The sequence below is a fragment of the Borostomias antarcticus genome (assembly GCF_949987555.1).
Source record: "Borostomias antarcticus genome assembly, chromosome: 14".
Lineage (NCBI taxonomy): Eukaryota > Metazoa > Chordata > Actinopteri > Stomiiformes > Stomiidae > Borostomias > Borostomias antarcticus.
In genome coordinates, this window is record NC_140247.1 from 14450562 (window position 1) to 14474195 (window position 23634).

General features: G+C 47.4%; 2 protein-coding genes across 2 annotated transcripts in view; both read left to right on the forward strand.

Annotated features, from left to right (window-relative positions):
- Positions 1-1913: 1913 nt before the first annotated feature.
- On the forward strand, positions 1914-4543 carry prf1.3 (perforin 1.3; the record flags this gene model as incomplete). Its single annotated transcript, XM_084448509.1, has 3 exons — positions 1914-2449; positions 2709-3575; positions 4240-4543. 3 exons carry the CDS (start codon positions 1914-1916, stop codon positions 4541-4543), a joined length of 1707 nt encoding a protein of 568 aa, XP_084304635.1.
- Positions 4544-7718: 3175 nt separating this feature from the next.
- The window catches only part of stx1b (syntaxin 1B), a gene marked incomplete at both ends in the record, with an annotated part of 49913 nt that continues 33997 nt past the window's right edge, over positions 7719-23634 (forward strand). The window contains one exon of the mRNA XM_084448784.1: positions 7719-7748. Within this exon, the coding sequence (XP_084304910.1) occupies positions 7719-7748 (30 nt within the window). The remainder of the gene's footprint in view (positions 7749-23634) is intronic.

A 23634-nucleotide genomic window follows, 5' to 3' on the forward strand; every position in this document is an offset into this window, starting at 1 on the left:
CTGAGGGATTATGAATATATAGCCTATGCAGCTCGACAGAATCTGTTTCTAAATCAAAGGCTCGGCTGAGTTTTACCAGGGGCCGGTCTAACGGCAAAGAATCGCTTACTCCGTCTGGCGAAATATATCCACCTGCCAACAGACTGCCAAGGCCCCGAACAAACATTAAACGTCAGCGCGTGCGTGCGTGCGTGCGTGCGTGCGTGCGTGCGTGCGTGCGTGTGTGTGTGCCAGGGGTGATTATCATGACAAACGCATCTAGATGTGTGCTGGATCACTCCGCCTTGCCAGTGTCACCGTGCCCTCCTTTCCACTAAACATCTAAAACATCGCTTATCCCCCTTCAAGCACGGCAAACATAAGGCGAGGAGCTGACAGTTACTGATGTGGACGCAGCGCGCTGGCAGATTGAGATGTGCATCATCGATGTCTAATTTACACGTCCAGTTTTATAGTCATGACATGAATTTTTCATCAGGTAAAAATACTTGGGTTTGATCGAACTCTGTGTGTTCAGGGCTGGGCCTGTCGTGAATATATGCAGCAGGAGAGAATGTATGTGTCAGAACTGTTTTATTGGTCCGTCAGTGAGTAAAGCTCAAAATATATGAAGCTAAATTGAGCAATGAGCTAAACTGAGTAATATCTGTTTCATCCTTCATTGTTCCAGTGTGTGGGACTATATGAGAGAGCAGGGGTGAGACTGAAGGAGAAAGAGTGAGTGAGTGAGTGGGTGAGTGAGTGAGTGAGTGAGTGAGTGAGTGAGTGAGTGAGTGTAAAAGAGAGAGAGAGAGAAAGTCAACGAGAGTGAGAAAAAGTGTATGTGTGTGTGTGTGTGTGTGTGCTCGCGAGGCCTAGAGATAATGTCATTTTCATAATTTGTACTGGTGTCTCTCTGTGGGTGTGTTAGTCAGGGCCGGGCGTTAGAAAGCTACCTCCCAGTCACAGCCCCTCCCCCGTCAGTCAATGCCATCTATAAAGATGTGCAGAACTGTCTTGTTATGCAATCCACTGCACACCAGTACACCAAGAACTGTGCCAGGTGAGTCCAGCTAATCTAACTCAACTCAATATAAGTGTCTATTGAATAGTCACGTAGATGCTGTGCAAGAGAAAAACCAATAGATTTCATCAACCGATAAATCAGATTATAAAAACCAGAAGGATTTAAAGTTGATTTCTGGGTGGTCAACACTTATGAATATCAAATTGCTATTGCTTTTATGTTGATTTGGGTCACTCTTTTTTAGCTTCAGGTCAGAGTAATTCCATTAATTAGGGTTAGGACGAATTAAGGTTGTGGTAAATTAGGGTTATGCTAAATTAATTTTAGGATAAATTACGTTTGGAGTAAATTAGGGTTATGATAAATTATAGTTGGGTGAATTAATCCAGGATAATAAATAATCAAACTAGCATAATATATTGTCTCATCATACAGTACATGGCATTACACTGTACATTGTCCCAAAATTGGTCTGAAGCCAAGATGTGTGAGCGCATCACTGCCCCCTCAGTGGTGTGTACGTGCTGGAGTGTAGCCAGCTATACAGCAGCTTGAGGATTTACACATGAATTTCCCGGTGACCCACAAATATCTTTCATTTCTTTCTGTGATTAAGAAACAAAAAATGTACTAAAACTTCACACCCGAATTGCTGAGGGAAGGGGTACTGCTTGGCTGTCGTCAGGGATGTTATCTGAGGTGCTCTTTGACTGGGTTCTGTGAATGAGTTTCCAAAAAGAAAGTCAAGGCACCCTTCCATGAAAATTAAAAAGCCTTTATTCAATATTTTTAATTTTTATGGAAGAGTGCCTGGACTTTCTTTTTGGAAATGCTTGAAATCTCCCTGAAATTCATAAAAAAAAACACCTGACTGATATGTACTCTCACTCTCCTCTCCAGCCCCGCCATGCCTGTCCACCCTCCCCTCCTCCTGCTCCTCTTCCTCACCCTCCTCATTTTCCTCCCTCCGTCTCGTGGATGCCGCACCGCCGGCTCCGCCGAGTGCCAAAAGGCGGCGTTCGTCCCCGGCCACAACCTGGTGGGCGAGGGTTTCGACATCGTCAAGATGGAACCGAGCGGCGCCACCGTGGTCGACGTGATGACCTTCATGTCCGGCAACGGCAACGCGGGCAACTGCACCCTTTGCCACAACGCCCTGCTGAGCCAGGACCAGAAGCTGCCGGCGTCCGTGGTCGACTGGCGCGTCAAGACGCTCTGCAAACGCAGCCTGAGCAGCCGCATGTACGAGTCGAGCACCTCCGTCCTGAAGGAGAGCACCAGCTCCACCAGCACCAGCTGGAAGATCGGGCTGGGCTTGCCCAAGCTGGGCCTCGGGGTGTCGATGGGCGGCACGCACTCCAAGTCGTCCAAGTTCGCCCAGGAACACAACACCAAAGACAAGTTCTCTTTCACCTCCCACGGGTTCAAATGCCAGTATTACACGTGAGTAGTGACCATCTCGCTCACCTTGTTTTAAAGTTATAGCTGATGTTTAGTGCGCATAGCCTATGAGTTTAGTTTTCGAAATTGACATAAAGATAGATAAATCTGAAATATTTATTCAATAATCCTCCTTTAATCCGTGAACTTGACATAAAAATATATAAATCTTTGACTGAAATATTTATTCAATAATCCTCTAATTCCCAGACTTGACGTTTCATATTGAAGTGGTTGCCATTGCTGTTCTCTCCTCTCTTAGCTTCCGTCTCCACAACCAGCCGCCTCTGAGCAAAGAGTTCGAGGGGTCTCTGAAGAACCTCCCCATCACGCATGGCAAGAACCACAGCGCCTACAACCAGTTCCTCGCCGTCTACGGAACCCACTTCATCCGCAGGGTCCACCTGGGGGGCCGCGTCCGCGCCACCACCGCCATCCGCACGTGCGAGACGTCCATGAAAGGCCTGTCGATGCACGCCGTCAGCAACTGCCTGTCCGTGGAGGCCAGCGCCACCATCAAAGGGGTGAGCGCGAGCGCGTCGGTCAACTACTGCAAAGCTCAGAGCAAGAAGCTCAAGACAGGACAGAGCTTCTCGGCCACCTTCTCCGACCGCATCACAGAGGTGATGGGCGGCAACGGCGAGGTCGCTGACATCCTGTTCAGCCCCGGCAAGAAGTCCAGCTACGAGCCCTGGCTGAAGTCCCTAAAGAAGGTTCCGGGCGTTGTGTCTTACCAGCTGAGCTCTCTTCACATGCTGGTGAGGAACAACCCGGTACTGAGGTCCAATCTGCGCGAAGCCATCAGCGGCTACATCAAACGCACCGGCGTGTCTCTGGCCTGTCGTTCCAAGTGCGCCACAGGCCGGGCCAATAGCAACTGTGCGTGTAAGTGCAGCGGACACAGCAATGTGAACACGGACTGCTGTCCTAGCAAACCGGGCGTGGCCACGATGACCGTCACGGTCATCAGAGCCTCGGGCCTCTGGGGTGACTGGTTCTCCAAGACCGACGGTTACGTCAAAGTCTTTTACGGTCGCCAAGGACACACCACCGGAGTGATCTGGAACAATGACTTCCCCAGATGGAACCACAAGATGCGGTTTGCAACCGTGAACCTGCAGACTAGATGGTGAGTTCTTCATCCTTATGATGACTTAGACAGTATGAGGACCTTTATTTCTGGAGAGGTTATCAAAATGATCTCTGAAACTAGGGTATGTGGGGGAAACAGGACCATCATGAAGTTTGGATGTTTTTGTGTATTCTATTTGCTTGTGTGTTCTCACTATTATGAACGATAATAGGGTGTCTGGGATAAGTAAGTCAAAATGGTTCATATGCATTCATATGGGTACGGTGTTAACCAGAAACACAAGAACAAAACCTCAAAAGTTAATGATGAAATTAAATTGACATATTTAAGATAGACTCTTCTAAGGAAGAGCTTTGTGTGAAATACATCTACTTCACATCAAGTATTTTTTTATTTTTTTTTTAAGGAGAGTTGATCCAGGCACTCAATAAAGTGATCGGGAGGAATAAATAATCTTAAAAAGCCTTTAATGTGACTTGGTTTACATGATTAAAAATGTTAACACGTTTTGACCACTGAGGGTCTTCGTCAGGGCAGTGTCTGAATGACCTTTATAGGCCTTAAAACGGCAGGAGAGTTAGAATGAAGACCCCATTTTCAATGTCCTGAAGACTCATCTCACACCCACACAAATCTCTCTCTCTCTCTCTCTCTCTCTCTCTCTCTCCTATCCACTTGCTTCTTGCTCCTCCTGTTCCAGGGCTGTAAGGTTTGAGGTGTGGGACCGCGACAACAAGTGGAATGACGACCTGCTGGGGAAGAAGTCCGTAGTCCCTACGAGGGGCCTGAACGTGCGGAAGACGTTCCCCCTCAAGCACGGCTCCCTGTACGTGTCTCTGTCGGTGGCGTGCGGCCCCAGCCTCAAGGGCTCGTTTTGTGATCAGTACTCCCCCAAGCCAGGCTCTGCGTCGGCAACGGGGTACGCCGGGGCCTGGGGCGAGGCCTCGGACACCTCCACCCTACCGCAGGGACCCCTGACCGCCCACAACAACAAGTTCCTGTGAACAGGAAGCTCTGTCGTGGGCAGGCGGGCTGGGGTGGGGTACTATAACAGTGTACAGGGAGCTCCAACATAATCATTATTACTTATTAGTTAATTATTATTAGTTATTAGTTAATAATAATTAGTTAAAGCTGTGTTTCTCTGTTGATTGTGATGAACAGTCTTCACTTGAACCGGAGGACGGAATGCTTCTCTTGCTTCAGGCCAGTTTAAGAAGGAACCTTCATTCAAGCGTTTCTGCCGATTCCCTAGCATGTACATAAGTGTCTAACGACAGTGACCACAGACCCCGCCTTACAACCACACACAGTATGACCACAGACCCCGCCTTACGACCACACACAGTATGACCACACCTCCCAACCGAGTTGACGGTTGATGTCGACTGAGAGAAAAAATAGAACACGTACAAATACAAGCAACTTTCTTTCTGTTTTCCTTTTGTCTAAACCAGGCATTCCCAAACTGAGGTGGGAATTTTTTTTAAATGTCTATGGTTTTTATGAATGAAACGTGATTTTAAAGGTCAGAAGATCGAAATAAATAATGGGAGAGATGTATACTAAATGTGTGGATAGTGCAGAGAGAGTCTCCCCCCGCAGGGCATGAATGTATTGTGCGACAACATCATAACGTTAACTAGCGGGTGTGTCACTGTTTTCAGAGGGGAGGCCCACATTAATGGAGTTTGGGAACCCATGGTCTAAACAAATCATGACCTTTCTATCACTATCTTGTCGTTGTACTAGATAATCTTTGTGTGATTAGTGAATTAGTAGTCTCACATCTATCTCCACACTTCATTTTAGCTCTGTGTTACTGTCAGCGCTGGAGAAAGGTCTAGCTGCCAAGCCATTACCATTCTGGGATAGGCAAGTGAGGAAGGATGCTGTAGCGCTTTACATAAACTAATCGTCTTGGGCAAAGCCAAGTTTGTTTTGTTGTCTTTCCAACGGTGTCCATGCAAAGTAGTGTCAGGGGATTTAATCTGATTGGTGCAGGGAGAATTGCCAGCACCAATGACAGGCTTCTCCCAAAAAACCTACATGCTGTGAGTCAGACCAGTGAATGATGGAGTTACCTTAGTGTGGTGTGTTGTGTATAGGACTGGTGGGACTATCCTAACCCAGGTTCACAGATATGACCAGATGTTTATAACCTCTGCTTCCAGCCCGCCTAGAAAACATCTATTTAATATTTTCTTCTCTTCTTTTACATATATGTTCTTAATAAATACGTCATTATGGAAAATGTGTTTCCACGTCTGATTTGCAACGCTATAGCTGATTATAATAAACTATAATGGCAAAAATTATTTCACTACTGAATAATTTGATCTGTTCGGTGAATCTTTACTTGAAATGTGCTGGTAAAAGTGCCATGACTTTCACATAAATGTATTGATTAATGTATTGATCTATGTGAATAAGAAATGTGCATGGAATTAGGCATCAATGTCAATTTTTCAGTCTTGTGGGACTTGACTGTATATTTTGTCAAGGGCAAGATGATACAGTAGGAAGTACAGTACACCTTCCCAGAGACGTCTAGACCACTGGATGGGAAACTCACTGTATTGCTCAAACCTATCCAATCACAAGAGACCCTCCAGGGTATGTTTGACAGGTCTGGGGGGGGGGGGGGGCGCTGTGTACATTCATATTGCAGACACACACACACACATACACACACACACACAGCAGTTGGTGCAGCAATAGGTTCATTCTCCTCACCGGGCAGGCAGCCAAAGCCATGGACACGAGAGTGTAGTCTGAGTTCATCACAACTATAAAATCCCTATTTGAAGATGACTCTGCACCTCACGGCCCAATCAACTGGAAATCTATAGGACAGGGCGGCAGCGCGGCGACACCTCTGTGTTTATCATGAGCGCTGATTAATTAGAGGATGCGCTTATCCTTTGACTTTCCTCCATTTACCACCTACTGTATAAATATGTGCGCTTCCTACCTTAGAGCCAGCTACAACACTTTTTCTCTCATTTTTCAAGGCCTCTCCTTCTGGGATAAAAGTCAGCATTAGGGCTTTTTTTGGGGGGGGGTCTTGAAATATCTGAATGAACGTTTACAGGGGCATCTCCTTCATTGATTACCTGGCCTACTGTAAGTCTCTCAACTCATATATGTCATATTTGTGTCTTTACTTTTCAAAGTGTATTCTTCCCAAGTATTATAGTATTTGCTCAACAGGCCAATAATAAGGCCTGGTTTTATAGATCTTGTTAAATTTGACTATGAAACTTAGCATTGGTACTATGATCAAATGACCATAGGCTATGAGCCATTATGTAATTTACTAAATAGAATATTAGATTCGAGATTAATTTTCTTTGAAGTCCTATTATTTAGCCTATTATAAGGGTTAACCATTACCTCCCAGTTGCAGTCATCATGTGCCGTTTGCCATTTTGTATGGAATGGACGCTATGCATGTGCAGCCTACTGAAGCGTGCTTCCGTTAAAAACGTGCTTTGTGGGGGAGAATCACTTATAGTCTCAGGATTTATTTATCATCTCCCCGGTAGGCCAATCGCGCACCCGTCGCGGAAATCGCTCTCTATCCCTGAAGAAAAGAGAGTCGGCTTCAGCTGCTCTGTCCGGTTCGCTCTGCCTCCTCCACCACGCTGTCGAAGTCCATCGAATTATTCCCATTCACCTGAAACTAAACTACAGTTCCGTGGTTGGCACGGAGGAGCGTCAGCCGATTACGCGCTGCGGGGAGAGAGAGACACCGAGAGGAAAGAAGGGCGGTGGGGGTGGGGGGGGAGGGGGAGGGGTAGCAGGTAAAGTGATAGAGATGGAGCGAGATGACCGCGCGTGCGCACGGGAGCTCCATCCCTCCGCATCGCTTCTTTTTTTTCCAGCCTTTTTTTTTCTGCAGCATCAGTACCGCTCGTATTGCTGCTGGAGCCGGAGCGCGCTGCGGGGCGACACTGCACCGCCGAGGAGGACGCACGAGCACCGTAGAGGGGGGGACTAGCAAAACGGAGGAGAAAAAAAAGACCAGCGAAGGTAGCCTATAGCGCACACGGGAGACGCATAGCCGGCGTTTGAATATCAGAAGAAAATATAAAATAGCCGGAACCTTGGACATAAGAAGACAACGAGGCGGAAAATCCCAGGCGATTCTATTTTAGCCAGCACGGCGGGGCAACAATGAAGGACCGTACGCAAGAACTACGAAGTGTAAGCCTTATATTCTTCCATTCCAGCCCTCCTCCTCCCCCTGCCCCCTCGCTGTCCTCCTCCCTTCCGAATCCTCACCGCAATCGGGCGTAAGCGTCTGACATCTAGCTCCTAGCTCAGGCATAGCCTAGCCTAGGCTACATCACCGAATATGTTCACTCGGAATAATAGCCTATAGCTTAAGCTGTATATGTCTTTCCCCGTGTTTTACCCACATTTCTTGCATATTGGATGTATATGTTCACAGCAGTGTTAATAGTGGTGCCCATGCGTGCACTTATAGGCTACACGGAATGTGAGACCATGATGGAAAAAAAGAGTTCACTCTAAATTATCCCTCAAAATGCAGTGATAGCTTGTGATATAATAATTGGATGCATAAGCAAGCACGCAAATGAACGTATCTAGCCTAGTTTCTGCTTAGAATAGTTATCCTGATCAATATAAGCGTATGCTTATTGCTGGCTAATATGGACAGCTGGCCTGGACATGGGCTAGCCTGTGAGGATTGAACATGTAGCCTACAGTCCTAAAGCAATCCCTTTAAACACAATTTTTCCTAAAGCAATCCCTTTAAACACCATTTTATGGACATTTTGTCTCACCCTTGGCGGAAGGAAATAATTAAAATATTTGAAAGCCTCATCCCGGACATAGATCACCCCCCCCCCCCCCCTCAATCTATGGAGTGATGGGATTGAGTGCTTTATAGGAGTAGGAAGGGGTCGACCACAGTGGGGGTCGGTGGGGTGTGTGTGTGTGGGGGGGGGGGGTCATATTTTGAGACTGAACATTTCAGCGTCTATAACGTTACCTGGGATAATTAACTGGTTTATAAAGGAGCATTTCACACCAAGGACGGCCGCATTCTAACCCTCTCCCAACTATGCGCTACAGGGTTCAACCGGGTTCGCTGTGGAGGCACCATGCTATGCCAGCATCTGCAACGCGGTCTCGATAGAGAATCTCATCCATACGTCTTCTAAAATACACACGGTTACTAGATATAACACAGTGGTGGCGTCCGTAATAATTCAGTGCAGTTTGCGGGTTTAAGGATGTATTGAAACGGGGGATTTATTGAATTCTCAAGGCAATAAAATCAATACGAGTCCCGCTAGGTTTTTGGCGTTGCCCAACCTCCAACGACCAGGAATCAATAAAACGGCCTATCAGAGAGGAAACGCCTGGCCTCGCTGCCGCTCTGCACCTTGCCATAAAGTGTGTGTGTGTGTGTGTGTGTGTGTGTGTGTGTGTGTGTGTGTGTGTGTGTGTGTGTGTGTGTGTGTGTGTGTGCGTGCGTGCGTGTGTGATTATTTCAAAATGCACCTATACCGCACTGCTGTGAACAAAATTCTTCCGAGCTGCTGTCGTTCCGGCGATGGCTTCTGTCCAGCAGGTACATTGGGGGGGGGGGGGGGGGGGGGGCGTTGAGGGGGGGGGGGGTCATTTTAATTTCCACCGAAACGCTGAACACAAGGCTGATCAGTTATTTAGCCCCCATCTCTCTGCTCACTGCAGATTCTGCTAGACCACACAATTCCCTGATGACGCTTGCGTAAGGAATGCAGAATAGCCTTACAATTAAGCACGCCTATTGGACAAATGAATGAGATATTATAGCGCTATTTATGGTTCTCTCTACCTCAGTTTATTTATGGGCTCGTGTCCCCGGCCCAACCCCCTCTTTCCTCGCTGGTAGGCTAAATTAATATCACCAAAAGTGAAATAGATAAACCGTTTAGCTGTCCAATGTGTGAGCGTTATTAAAAAAGTGCCTCGTATACCGTTGAATAGTGACAGCAGATCATGTAATTACGGCAGCAGATGCCGTATCATTTGGTAATAATTGCATTTTATGTAATCATCAACATCACGGTGTGACGTGTACGTCGCGCTACACCGTCCTAAACCGAACAAGACCCGTGTCTGCACGGGTTTGACCGAGTGTGTAGGCCTACGTGTGTGTGTGTGTGTGTGTCCGGCTATATTTACCGCGTCTATACCGTCTATTTCTGTGGAATGCCGGAGAGACGGTGGGTGAGAGACCGAGATGGGGGTGGCGTGTGTGTGTGCGTGCGTGTGTGTGTGTGTGTGTGAGAGAGAGAGAGAGAGAGAGAGGGAGAGAGAGAGAGACCGAGGTGGGGTAGCGTGTGCATTGCTGCTCCGTGTCTGTTCCAGTCTGACTAGCTGGTGAGTGGACCGGATGTTGAAGGGACATAATTCAAGCTCAATCTCACCCCCACATTATCAACCCAAAATGAAACTGTCTACAACCTCGAGGGCCCAAAGGGGTAGGCTACTATTTCTCCCTCTCATAGCTCAGAGAAGCAGACATGAATATAGGCCTGCCACCGGAATGTATACTCCTAGAAGTGGTATTGATCTCAGTCTCTCTCTCTCTCTCTCTCTCTCTCTCTCTCTCTCACACACGCACACATACATTGATTTGTTCTTCAAAGACAGTAGTGATATTCATTTTATAATTGAGTTATCGCATGATTTCACAAGTCACCTCCTATGCCCCACGCCCACTCTTCCCCATATAGCCGTACTGCAGTTGTTGCTCTTGAAGATAATACATCATGTTTTTAGAAGCAATATAATCCACCTTTTTTTTTTTTCTTGTGGACGTGAATTAACTTCTTTAAACATTCTGAAAGTTCCACAAGTGCGCCCCTGTGTTTGGGTTATAATACCTACAGAACGTCTAGGCTAAATACTGGACAGACTCTGTGACACCATCATGGTGACCTGAGCGTGTTTAGCCATTTAAGAGGTTCTGTCCTCCATGTTCTTATGCAGTTGTATGGACAACCAGACGTGTCATGCTGGTTCACAGTTCGAATTCACGTTGGTTATTTTGGTTTTCATGTAGATGTGACTGTCATATTGTATTAGATAGTATCTCAGGCGCTACATGGGTGGAGTTTACACCACGCCATTGGTTTCCTTGTGTCAGGTGTGGCCCTATTAGAGGCTTGCTTGGCCACCATGACGATTGATCTTTTTTCGACCAGTGATTGCTTGTCATTGGAAGGTAGTACTCCATGACTGAACACGCATGTGTTCAAAACAGTTAACGCTCTGATTTCAACCCAGACTACTGATTTGCTGGTCTGTGGTGGTATGCATGGCAACGTGTTGATAAATGCTCTCCCAGTCTGTCACCATCCATCCTCAACATGCTACGCCACACACACATACACACACACACACACACACACCATATAGACAAACACACACTCGCATACACATTACACTCTGCACACTCACCGTATACACACTGACCGCACTACATTTCTGTATATTGTTTTTTTCTCAGCTTATCCTTTTTTGCACTAGCATTTTGTACTCGCTCTTTGGACTGTCCTGTCTTTGGACTGTCCTGTCTTTGGCGTGTCCTGTCTTTGCGCTGTCCTGTCTCGTCCCCGCACCCTGTCCAATGTTGTCTCCGTGTTATGCACCGCGAGCGCAAGCAAATTCCTAGTACGTTGAAAAACTGCACGGCAATAAAACAAATTCTGATTCTGAATCCTCTTGAAGGTCATGCTTCTCCATATGCATAGTGAAACAAGAGTGTGTTATAACCACTTCTTAAAAAAAAAAACATTTAAGCTGAGTTGTCCCGGTGTTGCGTAACAGATGACCCAGTCAGGTCAGTCGCGCTCCTGACCTCTGACGACCAGGGCCATCAGCTACCAGGATATTACAGCCCTCAGGGGTGAACCTGCTCACAGTAGCACAGTAATGATACCAGGGGCCAGTTAGCTCGCTGGAATGATTGTGATGTATCACACTCAGATTGTGATCTGTTGTTCCTGGAGCTGTCCTTGAGCCTCTGCAACACCCTGACCTAACGCCTAACACCTGCAGAAGAGACCTGGAGTGTTGGGAACTGGACCCACAATGCACCTGCGAGCCTGACGCTAGTCAGTCTGGAAGTGGAACTGGTCAAGATCAATCAATCAATCAATCAAAGCTTTATTTGTATAGCGCATTTCATACCCAGAGGCAACACAATGCGCTTTACAGAGAACAAGAGAGGTGGGCATACGACCCACCCCTACATATTCCAGAGGGAAGCAAAAAAACAGTAATCACCCGGGGGCCAGATAAGTGAGCTGTAAAAAATTTTCCCTGACCCCTCTCAACAAGGCGATCGAGCAAGCTCCTGGAGTATGTTTGTCTACCGGCTAAGAACATTTATAAAGCAATACAATACATTAAATTACATTTCAGAGTAAGAGAGGCTAAAAAAGCATCATAGGAGAGAGGACATTCTACGGACATGCTACGACATCCACAGCAGACACGGGGGTATCTATCGGACTCCGGGAGGTCTGCTGGTGACAGTGGGGCATCCACTGGACCTGGTTAGAAGATAGGAGGGAGAGAGAGAGGCACTAGGGAGAGGGAAGGCAGAACAGGGTTAGTAGCACATAACAGGGTTAGTAGCACATAACAGGGTTAGTAGCACATAGATCCTGTCGGTTTATTTGTGATACAGGGTACGGGTACGATCAGAAGAGTAGCCACAATATAGAATACAAAATACAAAAAACACCAAAATAAAAAATACTAAATACAGTTGGATGGAAATATTTCAGTAAATAACTGTGTTCCTGTGAATAGTCTACTCTGTTCATGTGTATTCTGCTTGTTGCTTTCAGAAAGCTTTTTTTTTAAATGACGGATTTGAATGGAAATATCATTCTGATGTTATACAGTCTGGCCACCCTTATGTAAGATTCCAAGTTGCAAAGCTTAATACCATATTAGAAAGCTCTAAAATAATAAATAAAAATGGCGCCCGCCAGCGCCCACGAGGGTTTTGATATACAAGCTAAGACTTTTAGCATTTTTGTCCTCCACACCTGTCCACAAGACAAGTCAGGCGTGAAGGAGATTTGAGTATTAGAAAGCTCCCGGGTCGCTGAGCTTCGGGCGGCGTGCTCAGCGTCCCCGCGGTTCTCGTCGCAGGTTGGCAAGCGGCGCGATCATCTGTGAGCAGAGCACCTAGCGGCGCCAGCCGCCTCCATGATTACAGACGTATTGTGATGCGAGTCAAGTTGACAAAAAGAAAAAATCATTATATCATCTCTGCTCATCTTATCTCATAGATGTGAATCTCCTCCCCCTCTCCCTCCTCCTCCTCCTCCTTCCCATCCCCCTCTCCCTCCTCCTCTTTCTCCTCCCCCTCTCCCTCCTCCTCCTCCCCATACCCCTCTCCGTCCTCCTCTTCCTCCTCCTCCTCCCCCTCTCCCTCCTCCTCTTCCTCCTCCTCCTCTCCCTCCTCTCCCTCCTCCTCCTCCTCCTCCCCCTCTCACTCCTCCTTCTCCTTCTCCTCTCCCTCTATCCACTTTCCACTAGCAGACCTCATCAGTCAGTAGATAGTCTACTAGGATGTGTGTGTGTGTGTGTGTGTGTGTGCTCATGGGGGGTATATGTCGCGTGATTTATGACAGGGTGTTATTTGATGGCCCTGCCATCGTCGCTGGCCGGGAGTGAATCCCAAAGCTGCTCATGTATTACGTATGAGCTCCGCCCCCTGATATGAGCTTTACCCCCTGATATGAGCTCCACCCCTTGATCGTCCGCACCCGTCGTGCCCCTGGCATTAACGGTTAATTCAGTACCGGAGACCCCCTCCCCCACCCCGTCGCCCCACACACATTCTAACACTCGACGCCTCATACAGATATACAGATTAAGAATCGGTCGGATTAAGGGATAGGTCAGATTAGGATTGATCAATATCAAGGATAGGTCAGATTAGGATTGGTCATATCAAGGTTAGGTCAGATTAGGATCGGTCATATCAACGATAGGTCAGATTAGGATTGATCATATCAACGATAGGTCAGATTAGGATTGGTCAGATTAGGGATTGGTCAGATTAAGGATAGGACAGATTAGGACTGATCAGATTAATGGTAGGGTTGAGGATTTGCGTCATGTGAATTCTGGGGTCCGTATCGAACGCTCGTGTCGCGTCGTGGTGGTAGTCGTCGTCAGAGTCAGGTTTTGAGAGTGATCCAGCAAGCGAGCGGTTGTGTTTGTAGCTTCCTGGTTCGGTCTCTCGTCTGCATCATGGGACCCAGTCAGCTGCTGTGCATGTCAGCGGAGGTTCAGAGACTCTGGGGCGACATTACCCCAACGTGCCCTTAGCTTTTTATATATTCCAAGATGTTTGGCTGTCCCTGCTGCTACATATAACCTTGGTGTCTGTGGAGAGGGGAGGATGCTGGGACATTGTGTTCTGTGAGGTCATCCTCTGCCAAGGGCAGTCACCACCGCCGCTAAACCGGGAGCTATTCACTGGTACCGCACACTCTCACACACACACACACACACACACACACGCACATGCACGATTACACGCAACACACACACACACTCACACACACACACACACACACACTCACGCACATGCACGATCACACGCAACACACACACTCTCACACACACCCACACACACACACACACACACACACACACACACACACACACACACACACGCACATGCACGATCACACGCAACACACACACTCTCACACACACACACACACACACACGCACATGCACGATTACACGCAACACACACACACACTCACACACACACACACACACTCACGCACATGCACGATCACACGCAACACACACACTCTCACACACACACACACACACACACACACACACACACACACACACACACACACACACACACTAACACACACACACACACACACACACACACACGCTCAAGCACATGCACAATCGCATGCAACACACAAACACACGCACGCACACACACACACACACACACACACACACACACACACACAACACAGGCACCATAATAATCCTGAACCTGAATGGGGTTCATTTCCAATAAACCTATATAGACCTATAAGAGTGGTGAGCGTTTTTCAGTCACCTCACAAACTCATTATGGCAGTGAGATCTGCATTTGCACTCTATCAACCCCCCCTGAAAGTAATTAAGCCTGAAATGGCGGTGACAGCGTCACAGAGGTCCAGCAGGGAAGGAAGAGGAGGAGGAGTCAGAGGTGGGAGAGGAGAGGAGAGGGTGAGGGAGAATCCTCTCTCATCTGACCCACAAATCTGACCTAGAAATACAGCTCCTAGAACGGACATGCCCCATTCAAGACAGATGACCCGAATGAATGGACAGACAGACAGATAGATAGATAGATAGATAGATAGATAGATAGATAGATAGATAGATAGATAGATAGATAGATAGATAGATAGATAGATAGATAGATAGATAGATAGATAGATAGATAGATAGATAGATAGATCTTCTTAAAGTGTGCCATTTCGAAAATGTTGCCTTCAGTATAACTTTGTTAATAACAACCATCTCAACTGGTAATGGAAGGTGTAGTTGAAATATTCATTCAAGCTTCCTCCCACATGCAGTAATGATGATATCCAATCCCAATTCCATTTCAGAAATATTTCATGAGGGTTTCCAGCCGCATAGCCGTGGTCTGAGAGGTGATGTCATGTCTGTCACACTCCGGCCCGCTGACGTATTCTGACAGGTTGATACATCGTGACCTCCGCCCCAACAACAGTGCAGTCAATGGGGGGAATTGAAACAACAGTGCAGTCAATGGGGGGAATTGAAACAACAGTGCAGTCATTGGGGGGAATTGAAACATGGCCATATCTCGACATGGGAAGGTCACAGAGACACAGGGTTTGGACTGGCATAAAGCTCTCGGCCGATCAAATGCAGCAATACCAAACATGTCCACAAAATGCCTTCATGGGCGGAGGTCTGTGCTCTCAAAGCACCATTTGTAGTTCACATTGTTTCTTGTTTGGATTCTCTGGATCACTTTGGATCGCACGTTGCAGAACAGTGTTACCTGTATCTTGTTCCCGATATGTATATATGGTTCAGCTGTGGATTTGGATGGAGTTACATTGCCGGCCATATCATTTTCAGGACTTGTGGATTGATGGGTGGCGTGTTTTACATTTGAACTGAAACAAGAGTACCTGGATGTTTTCACAGTACCGCATGTCCCTCAGGAACAAGCCTTGAAAAGGAGCTCTCCAAGGAATCAAGTCGTTGGAGAATCGGTACTTCGCTTCATGCCTACTTCTTTCATTGCGCAGAGTGTATAAAGTGCAGCTTGCAGTTTCAAATGTCAGTCGAGGTTATTGTAGACTTGCTGACTGGGCGTTTCTGTCTGATCGCTTACTTCCCTGTCAACAACTTCATCCTCTAAATGAACGTGATGAGTAATTACTCCGGCTGGCTCCCTTCCTGCTCCCTCAGCCCCACGGCCTGTCCAAGCCAGATGAACCAATCAAAAACAGGCTTAGAGCCTGGCCAAATGAGATGAACCTATCAGGGCTGAGTTTCCCAGAGGCATCGTAGCGCTATGTTCATCGTAAGCTACGGCGTTCATCGTAACGCTACGTTCATCGTAAGCTACGGCGTTCATCGTAGCGCTACAAGGAACGTAGCGCTACGACGCCTCTGGGAAACTCAGCCCAGAACAGGCTTTGATCACGCAGGTTGTAGAGTAGTGAGGTTGTCTCCAGACAGCTGATCTTGGGTCAGTATTCTATTTTACCTACTGATGGTTAAGGTAGATATAAGGGAATGCTAAGCTGGTCAGAGGTCTGTGCTTATAGGTAGAGTTACCTCCCATGCCTGGGCAGTCAGAGATGGACACAGGTGGATTAGAAGGTCACGTCATTCCATGGAGCTGTTCTAGAACGTACCGAGGACTCTGTGGTCCCTAGGCCTAGTATCTGTAGGGTTCACATTCTTTAGAAGGAAGGCATGCAGCCACGGTTCCATTATCATATTATATTTGAGTCACGGTCACTGTCGGTAGTCACGGTAGTGTCTACAGTAGATATCCTTTTAAGTGTTCAGAGTCGGGAATGTATGAGTCACAGCTTAGAGATGAGATCATGTTTTCTTAGAGTGTTCAAACGCAGTTCCATTCAGATTCTGTCTGTAAAACCCCTGGGGAATACCACCGGGTATTGACATGCCCACAGACATTCATGTCAATAGGTTTTCTCATTCTAAAAAAGTGAAAGAATATAAAAGGTTAGCATTCTCAGCATCTTCATTCTATGTAGTATGTTGCAATTAAGAAGTAACTCTTCCGACTCTAACTCTTCATGAAGTTGCTTTTTTATAGGTCTTCCTTTGTACTGTATATATAGTAATTACAATATTACAACACAAGAATAGGAGCAGCCTTATATTTGATCATCCTCTGAAATCCTGTCATAATAATGTCACATTTTATTCTGATGATGTTTCAGTAAAACCATTGGGCTGGTTGTTTATCACTTGCTGTGTCAATTTGCATGATCCAGAAAGTGTCACAGAGACTAGACCAGAGATTAGATCAGAGAATCGAAAACGTACTTTGCATCTATACATAAAAACGAATGCTACTACAGTAGATATATTACTATGGTAGGGACATAAGACAGAGTTGAATATTGCTGATTTGAATTTGATTTGATTTATGAATTTGCTCTGACAGACCTGAAGAATCAGTCATTAATCATAGCACACATTCATCAAATCAAAATCAAATCGAACTTTATTTATTATACAGTGCATTTCATACACAGAGGCAACACAATGCACTTTAAGTAGAGAAAGGGGGGGGGGGGGATTTACATAACTGGAATGATCCTACTCCTAATTTCCCAGAAGGCAGCAGAAACCCAGTTCACCCCTGTCACCACCTACGGGTCAGTTCTCTCTCCCAGTTTGAGTTCAGCTCTCAGCCTCTTACTCACCGTCATTACCGCGTTTGATTTTCCCAGCAGCCAGCACCTCCACGCTTCCATTTCCCCTCGGAATGGAAATATCCTGACCGTAAAATGCTTAGTACACTCCAGCGTTCACGTGTGCTGTGAGCGTGGATGTCGATTACTCAGAGGCCTGTCTTCAGAGGCTTACAGGGTAACCTCGTTTATATAGGCTGGTTTCAGCAGCTCTGTTCTGGCTGAGATTAATATGTAATTGATCACCTACTTCCTCTGGTGTTCATGAGCGGAGAGAGTGTGCGCGTGGGGGGGCGGGGGGGGGGTGGAGGGTAGCTCTTCACCTCCTACGACGGCGGGGGAATTTGGTGAGGCAGCAGAAAGTCGATCAGTCAATAAACCGATACAGCTTCATCTTCCTAATTGGCAATTTGCTCTTAGCAAGAAAAAAAAAAACATGCATTAAAAGTACATCTGCGCCGGTGAAGATCCAAGAGAGATCTGGACAGGACAGGACAGGACAGGACAGGACAGGACAGGACAGGACAGGACAGGACAGGACAGGACAGGACAGGACAGGACAGGACAGGACAGGACAGGACAGGCGGTCGTGAGAGCAACGACAGGACGCTTCGGCATGTTGTGCCCAGAACCGATTTGTCAAACCACCCCTCGCCCTCCAGATTATGTATTGATTACATGACTCATTGAATTCTGGGAATTGGTTATGTTATAATGTCTTGAGGAGGCCTTGGCAGTTACTGGAACCTGTCTCCATTTCTCATCTGTGGTTCCCCTGGGAGACGAGAGGAGAGGGGGGGGGGTGGGAGGGGGTGAGGACAGGGGCCGGGGATACAGGGAGTCAACACTTGAGTTATTAAAAGCCACATGCCAACATTTGTTAGTCTTCCTGCTGTTCAAGTCTGTTTAAGTCATTTATGATGAATAGATACCCAGTGAATCTAGACAATTAGCTAAGGTAACAAGTAACAAACGCTCATCCGTCTCATCGTATCCCAACATTGTGTCGTTTGTTCTGACTCCTGTATTTGGTCTGAAACATCTGAGTTACCTCACCGTGGCACGTTCTGAACCCCCCTCAGGCGATCACCCCCCTCCCCCATCGTACTGACATCTCATGGGCTGATAGATGAGCTATATTAAGGTTTTATGGATTCTTCTGAAAGGGGAATTGGAGGTTTGCCACTTATGCGTGGGAGGATTAGGTTCTTTATTGTTTTTTTTCCACAGTCTAGAAAACAATCTGTTATTCAATCCATAGTTTCAATCACTCATTTATTCATGGAAGGAAACTGCTTCTGTGTTCGAGCAGCATTGTGAATATGCACAGCTTTTTATGACCAGTGGAAATGAATTCGTTTAGATTAAAGTAGATTCAAGTTTTCTTATTTCTCTTGAGTTGTAGTCCAGAGGCTGTCAGAGTATAGTCCGGACTCTGGGTGTTGTAGTCCAGAGGCTGTCAGAGTATAGTCCGGACTCTGGGTGTTGTAGTCCATTTGTACGGTTTTTACAGTCCAGGGTGTGGGTATTGTAGTCCCAGAGCCCAAGGTTGCTACTATATCCCAAGTCCATCTCTCGCACACTGACCTTGTTCGCTGGTTCACTTAAGACACTCCCCTGGGTTTTTCGCTGAGTCAGTCTCGACGCTGCTACACCGCGTCTCCATTATAGGCCATAATAACCCCGGCACTCTGCCATTTTATCCTCTGGCCCCTCACAGCATCAGAATGGCGGTTGGTAAAAGAACATGGACACTGACAATCACTGCTTTTTATAGCCCGGCAGAGGTGTACACAGACTGACAGGGAGAGTTAAAGAGAGGAAGTCCGGAGCGGCGTCTCTGTCTGTTTGTTTGACAGCTGGCGCCCATCTCCGCGCCCCGCTGTTTACCTCAGGTACCTGTGCGGACGTTGCGGCGCGTAACACGAGACGCTACGTAAACGCCGAGCGCGGGGGCGGCTGCGTCATGCCGACGCCGGACCGCTTGGCCTACAATTCCCAGACTGCCCCACCACGAGGCGTCCGCGGAACCGCCCCCTCAGCACTGTGACGATAAAGCCGAGGAGGTTACCTGGACGATCGAGGAGTGTTAGCGACGGGGGTGGCCGACGGGCGCGGTGTAGCGCAGATGGACCTGCGGGTAGAGTAGCGGCGCCCGTGGAATTAGTATTCAACCCCCACCTGAAAGCAGCCAGCCTTGTATAACTGAGGCTGACAGGGGAGCTGAGATATGGGTGGGGGGGTTGGGATGGAGGGATGGAGGGAGAGATGGATTGGGGGATGGATGGAGGGATGGATGACCCCTGCAGATGGATCACTGCCTGCCCTCTCGTGAAAATGAGAACGAGGAGGCGCTTTTTCTTTTTGGGAGGTGGTAACAGATGCTGTTTAACCTATATCATGTGCGTTACGGTCTCTCTCCCCCTCCCCCACGCCACCGCGTCCATCTTCCCCTCCCTCCCTCTCGCTCTCTCCCATCCCCCACTCCCTCTCTTCCTTCTCCTCCTCTGTCCCCTCCCCCACAGCCTCGCTCTTCCTTTGACCCTCTCTCTCTCTCTCTCTCTCTCTCTCTCTCTTATCCGTCTCCATAGCTCCATCTACAGTAGGCTGCAGGGCTGTAACAGCCAGAGTGCAGTCAGTCAAACGAATCTGATTAATACGCACATAAACGCACGCGTGTACACATATGTGCACTCGCCCTCGCTAGCTGGCGTGCTTCCTCTTACACAGAGAGAGAGAGAAAGAGAGAGAGGAGAGAGAGAGAGAGAGAGACAGCAGACCAGGCCTCAGCATCTCTCTCCGTTCTGGGTGGGAGTGAGTGTCAGGCTAGAATAGAATAGAATAGAATAGAATAGAATAGAATAGAATAGAACAGAATAGAATAGAATAGAATAGAATAGAATAGAATAGAATAGAGAAGAATAGAATAGAATAGAATAGAATAGAATAGAACAGAACAGAACAGAACAGAACAGAACAGAATAGAATAGAATAGAATAGAATAGAATAGAATAGAATAGAGAAGAATGGAGGTATCCAAATGCTTGGAGGCTGCTGAGGTCGTGGAGGAGCCAAGGCTGTCATCAAGACATCACTGGCGCTGCTGGCCCCAGTAGAACCCAGTAGAACCCAATAGAACTCTGACTTGCATGAAACCTTTTACTGGCCACGCCGGCCTTGTATACATAATGGGCCGTGCTCGCTGAGCAGTGGTCCGTTCCTCCACCAACCCAACCCACCAGCACTGTGGTGCCTCTTGTGTGTGTGTGTGTGTGTGTGTGTGTGTGTGTGTGTGTGTGTGTGTGTGTGTGTGTGTGTGTGTGTGTGTGTGTGTGTGGGAGGCAGATGATCACGACGGCGTGTTTAGGCTATCTGTGAAACCGGAGCGCTCTCCCTCCACGACAGCACACACAATGAGCACGACGCTGCACACCTCTACCTGCATAGTTCATACTGTACATACACTCAATACCCCTCCCACACACACACACACACACACACACACACACACACACACCCATACACACACAGTCACACACATATACTCACACACACACACACAAATTGCAGAGGGTGGTAATGTATGTAGTATTTTATGTAGACATCTTTACTGCAGGGCCAATGTCACGTCCCTTAGTTTGGGGGTCGGGTACAGAACACCGTTCTACCTCCCTCCTCTACCTCCCTCCTCTACCTCCCTCCCTCCCTCCTCTACCTCCCTCCCTCCTCTACCTCCCTCCTCTACCTCTCTCCCTCCTCTACCTCCCTCCTCTACCTCCCTCCCTCCTCTACCTCCCTCCCTCCTCTACCTCCCTCCTCTACCTCCCTCCCTCCTCTACCTCCCTCCTCTACCTCTCTCCCTCCTCTACCTCCCTCCCTCCTCATCCAATAAAACAATATAAGATGTGTTGGTCTAAAGCAGCTGGTCTCATCTTTCAACATGCCAGATGAATGAGTGACAGGGTAAATATTTGCTGATCTAACAGCTACTGTAGCTAGATGCTGCGTGCAGCTGTTTTATGTTATATTTACATGAGCTCAGAATTTATTAGTTCCTCCTCTCTCATGAGCCCAAAGAATTTATCACGATGGATAGTGGAGGTAATTACTGTCGGGGGTGGGATTTTGCTTCTTTTTTTTTTTTTGCCTTTATTTATTTACATTTTAGAATGATTTATATAACCTTGATTAATTGACATTATTCTTATTCTTATTCTTATTATTATTATTATTGTCCTTCTTCTTCTTCTTCTTCTTCTTCTTCTTCTTCTTATTATGTACCTTTGATATCGCTAGTATTTGAGAGGTATGTCGTTCTCTCAGGCCAGGTCAGTTGTGAGGTAGTACAGTGCAGTGAGCTGCCCTGGAGGCATATTTATATGTATATCCGTCCATTGTGACGACAGCATGCAGACCGTAGAAGAAGGGATTCTTCCTTCTCTGTGTGACTCTGTGAATACAGCATGCCTGGGATGGTTCTGAAGGCTCATCCCGGCCAGGCTCAGGAAGACCAGCCCGGGGGCCCGGTTCTGGCGCTGAAACTTTCACAGTGCTCCTCTGGCACGCTTGGATCCAGCCCGCTTACGGCCCAGAACAGAGCAGGGGTGAGTGGGACAGACACAGCTCCGACAGTAATCGGGGTTACCCAGTTAATGTAGTGTAGCACAGCGGTTCTGCCTCACAGACGGGCCCAGCGAGATGGGCTTGGACTTTTATATTATGGGCTGTTCTCACGCCTGGAGACCTGTCGCTCGGTAACAGCACGACCTCCGCGCTGGATCGGGTTCACGGTCGGGAACGTTCGGACCTCGGGTGTCGATCAGGGAGTTTGGTGTTTCCAGGGAGTTGATGGTTCACTGTGTTGAGTTTCGGGGGGGCGGTATTCAGCGGTGGTGTCTGAGGAAGTGGAGTACATACTCTAAAAACGAATCATCTGAAATTGGAACAGTTTTTACCTCAGCGGGGCATCAGAAGTGGCCGTACTGTAAGTGCGTAAAGTCCATCTGTCTCCACACCGCCTTGACTAGCCTGCTGTTCCACCCCCTCCGGCGCGCTGTCGGGTTCTGTTCTGCAGCAGTTCTGTTCTGTTCTTCAGCAGTTGGTTCTGTTCTGTTCTTCAGCGGTTGGTTCTGTTTTGTCTGCACTGGCTCTGTTCTGTTCTGTCTGCAGCAGGGTTAGTTCTGTTCTGTTCTGTTCTGCAGTGGCCTTGTTCTGTTCTGTTCTGTTCTGCAGTGGCTCTGTTCTGTTCTGCAGCAGTTGGTTCTGTTCTGTTCTTCAGTGGTTGGTTCTGTTCTGTTCTGTCTGCAGCAAATCAAATCAAATCAAACGTTATTTGTATAGCGCATTTCATACACAGAGGCAACACAATGCGCTTTACAGAGAGCAGTGGGGGGGGGGGGCAGCATAGGTCTCACCCCTACATATTCCGGAGGGAAGCAAAAAAACAGTTTCACCCGGGGGGCCAGAAAAGTGAGCTGTAAAAATTCTTCCCTGACTTCCCTCAACAAGACGATCGAGCAAGCTCCTGAAAAATGTTTGTCTACTGGCTAAGAACATATACAGAGCAATAAACATGGGCTAGATACTTCATAAGAGAGACATGACTAACATTAGAGTGCACAAATAGTTACAGAGAAGGTGCCTACATGGTCGGCCATTATGTGTTAGCTATTCCTGTAGTCTCTAATATGATATTTAAGTGAATCATAATCAAAGCACAGTAAGCACTTAGCAGAACAGGCTCATAGAGAATGGCGCAAAGCAGAGGTGGGGAAACAAAGAGCAGAGAGCCAAGGGTAGCAGCAGGGGGCCGTTCTGTTCTACAGCAGGGTTGGTTCTGTTCTGTTCTGTTCTGTTCTGTTCTGTTCTGTTCTGTTCTGTTCTGCAGCAGGGTTGTTTCTGTTCTGTTCTGTTCTTTTCTGTTCTTTTCTGTTCTGTTCTGTTCTGTTCTGTTCTGTTCTGTTCTGTTCTGCAGCAGGGTTGGTTCTGTTCTGTTCTGTCTGTAGCAGGTTTGGTTCTGTTCTGTTCTGTTCTGTTCTGCAGCAGGGTTGGTTCTGTTCTGTTCTGTTCTGTCTGTAGCA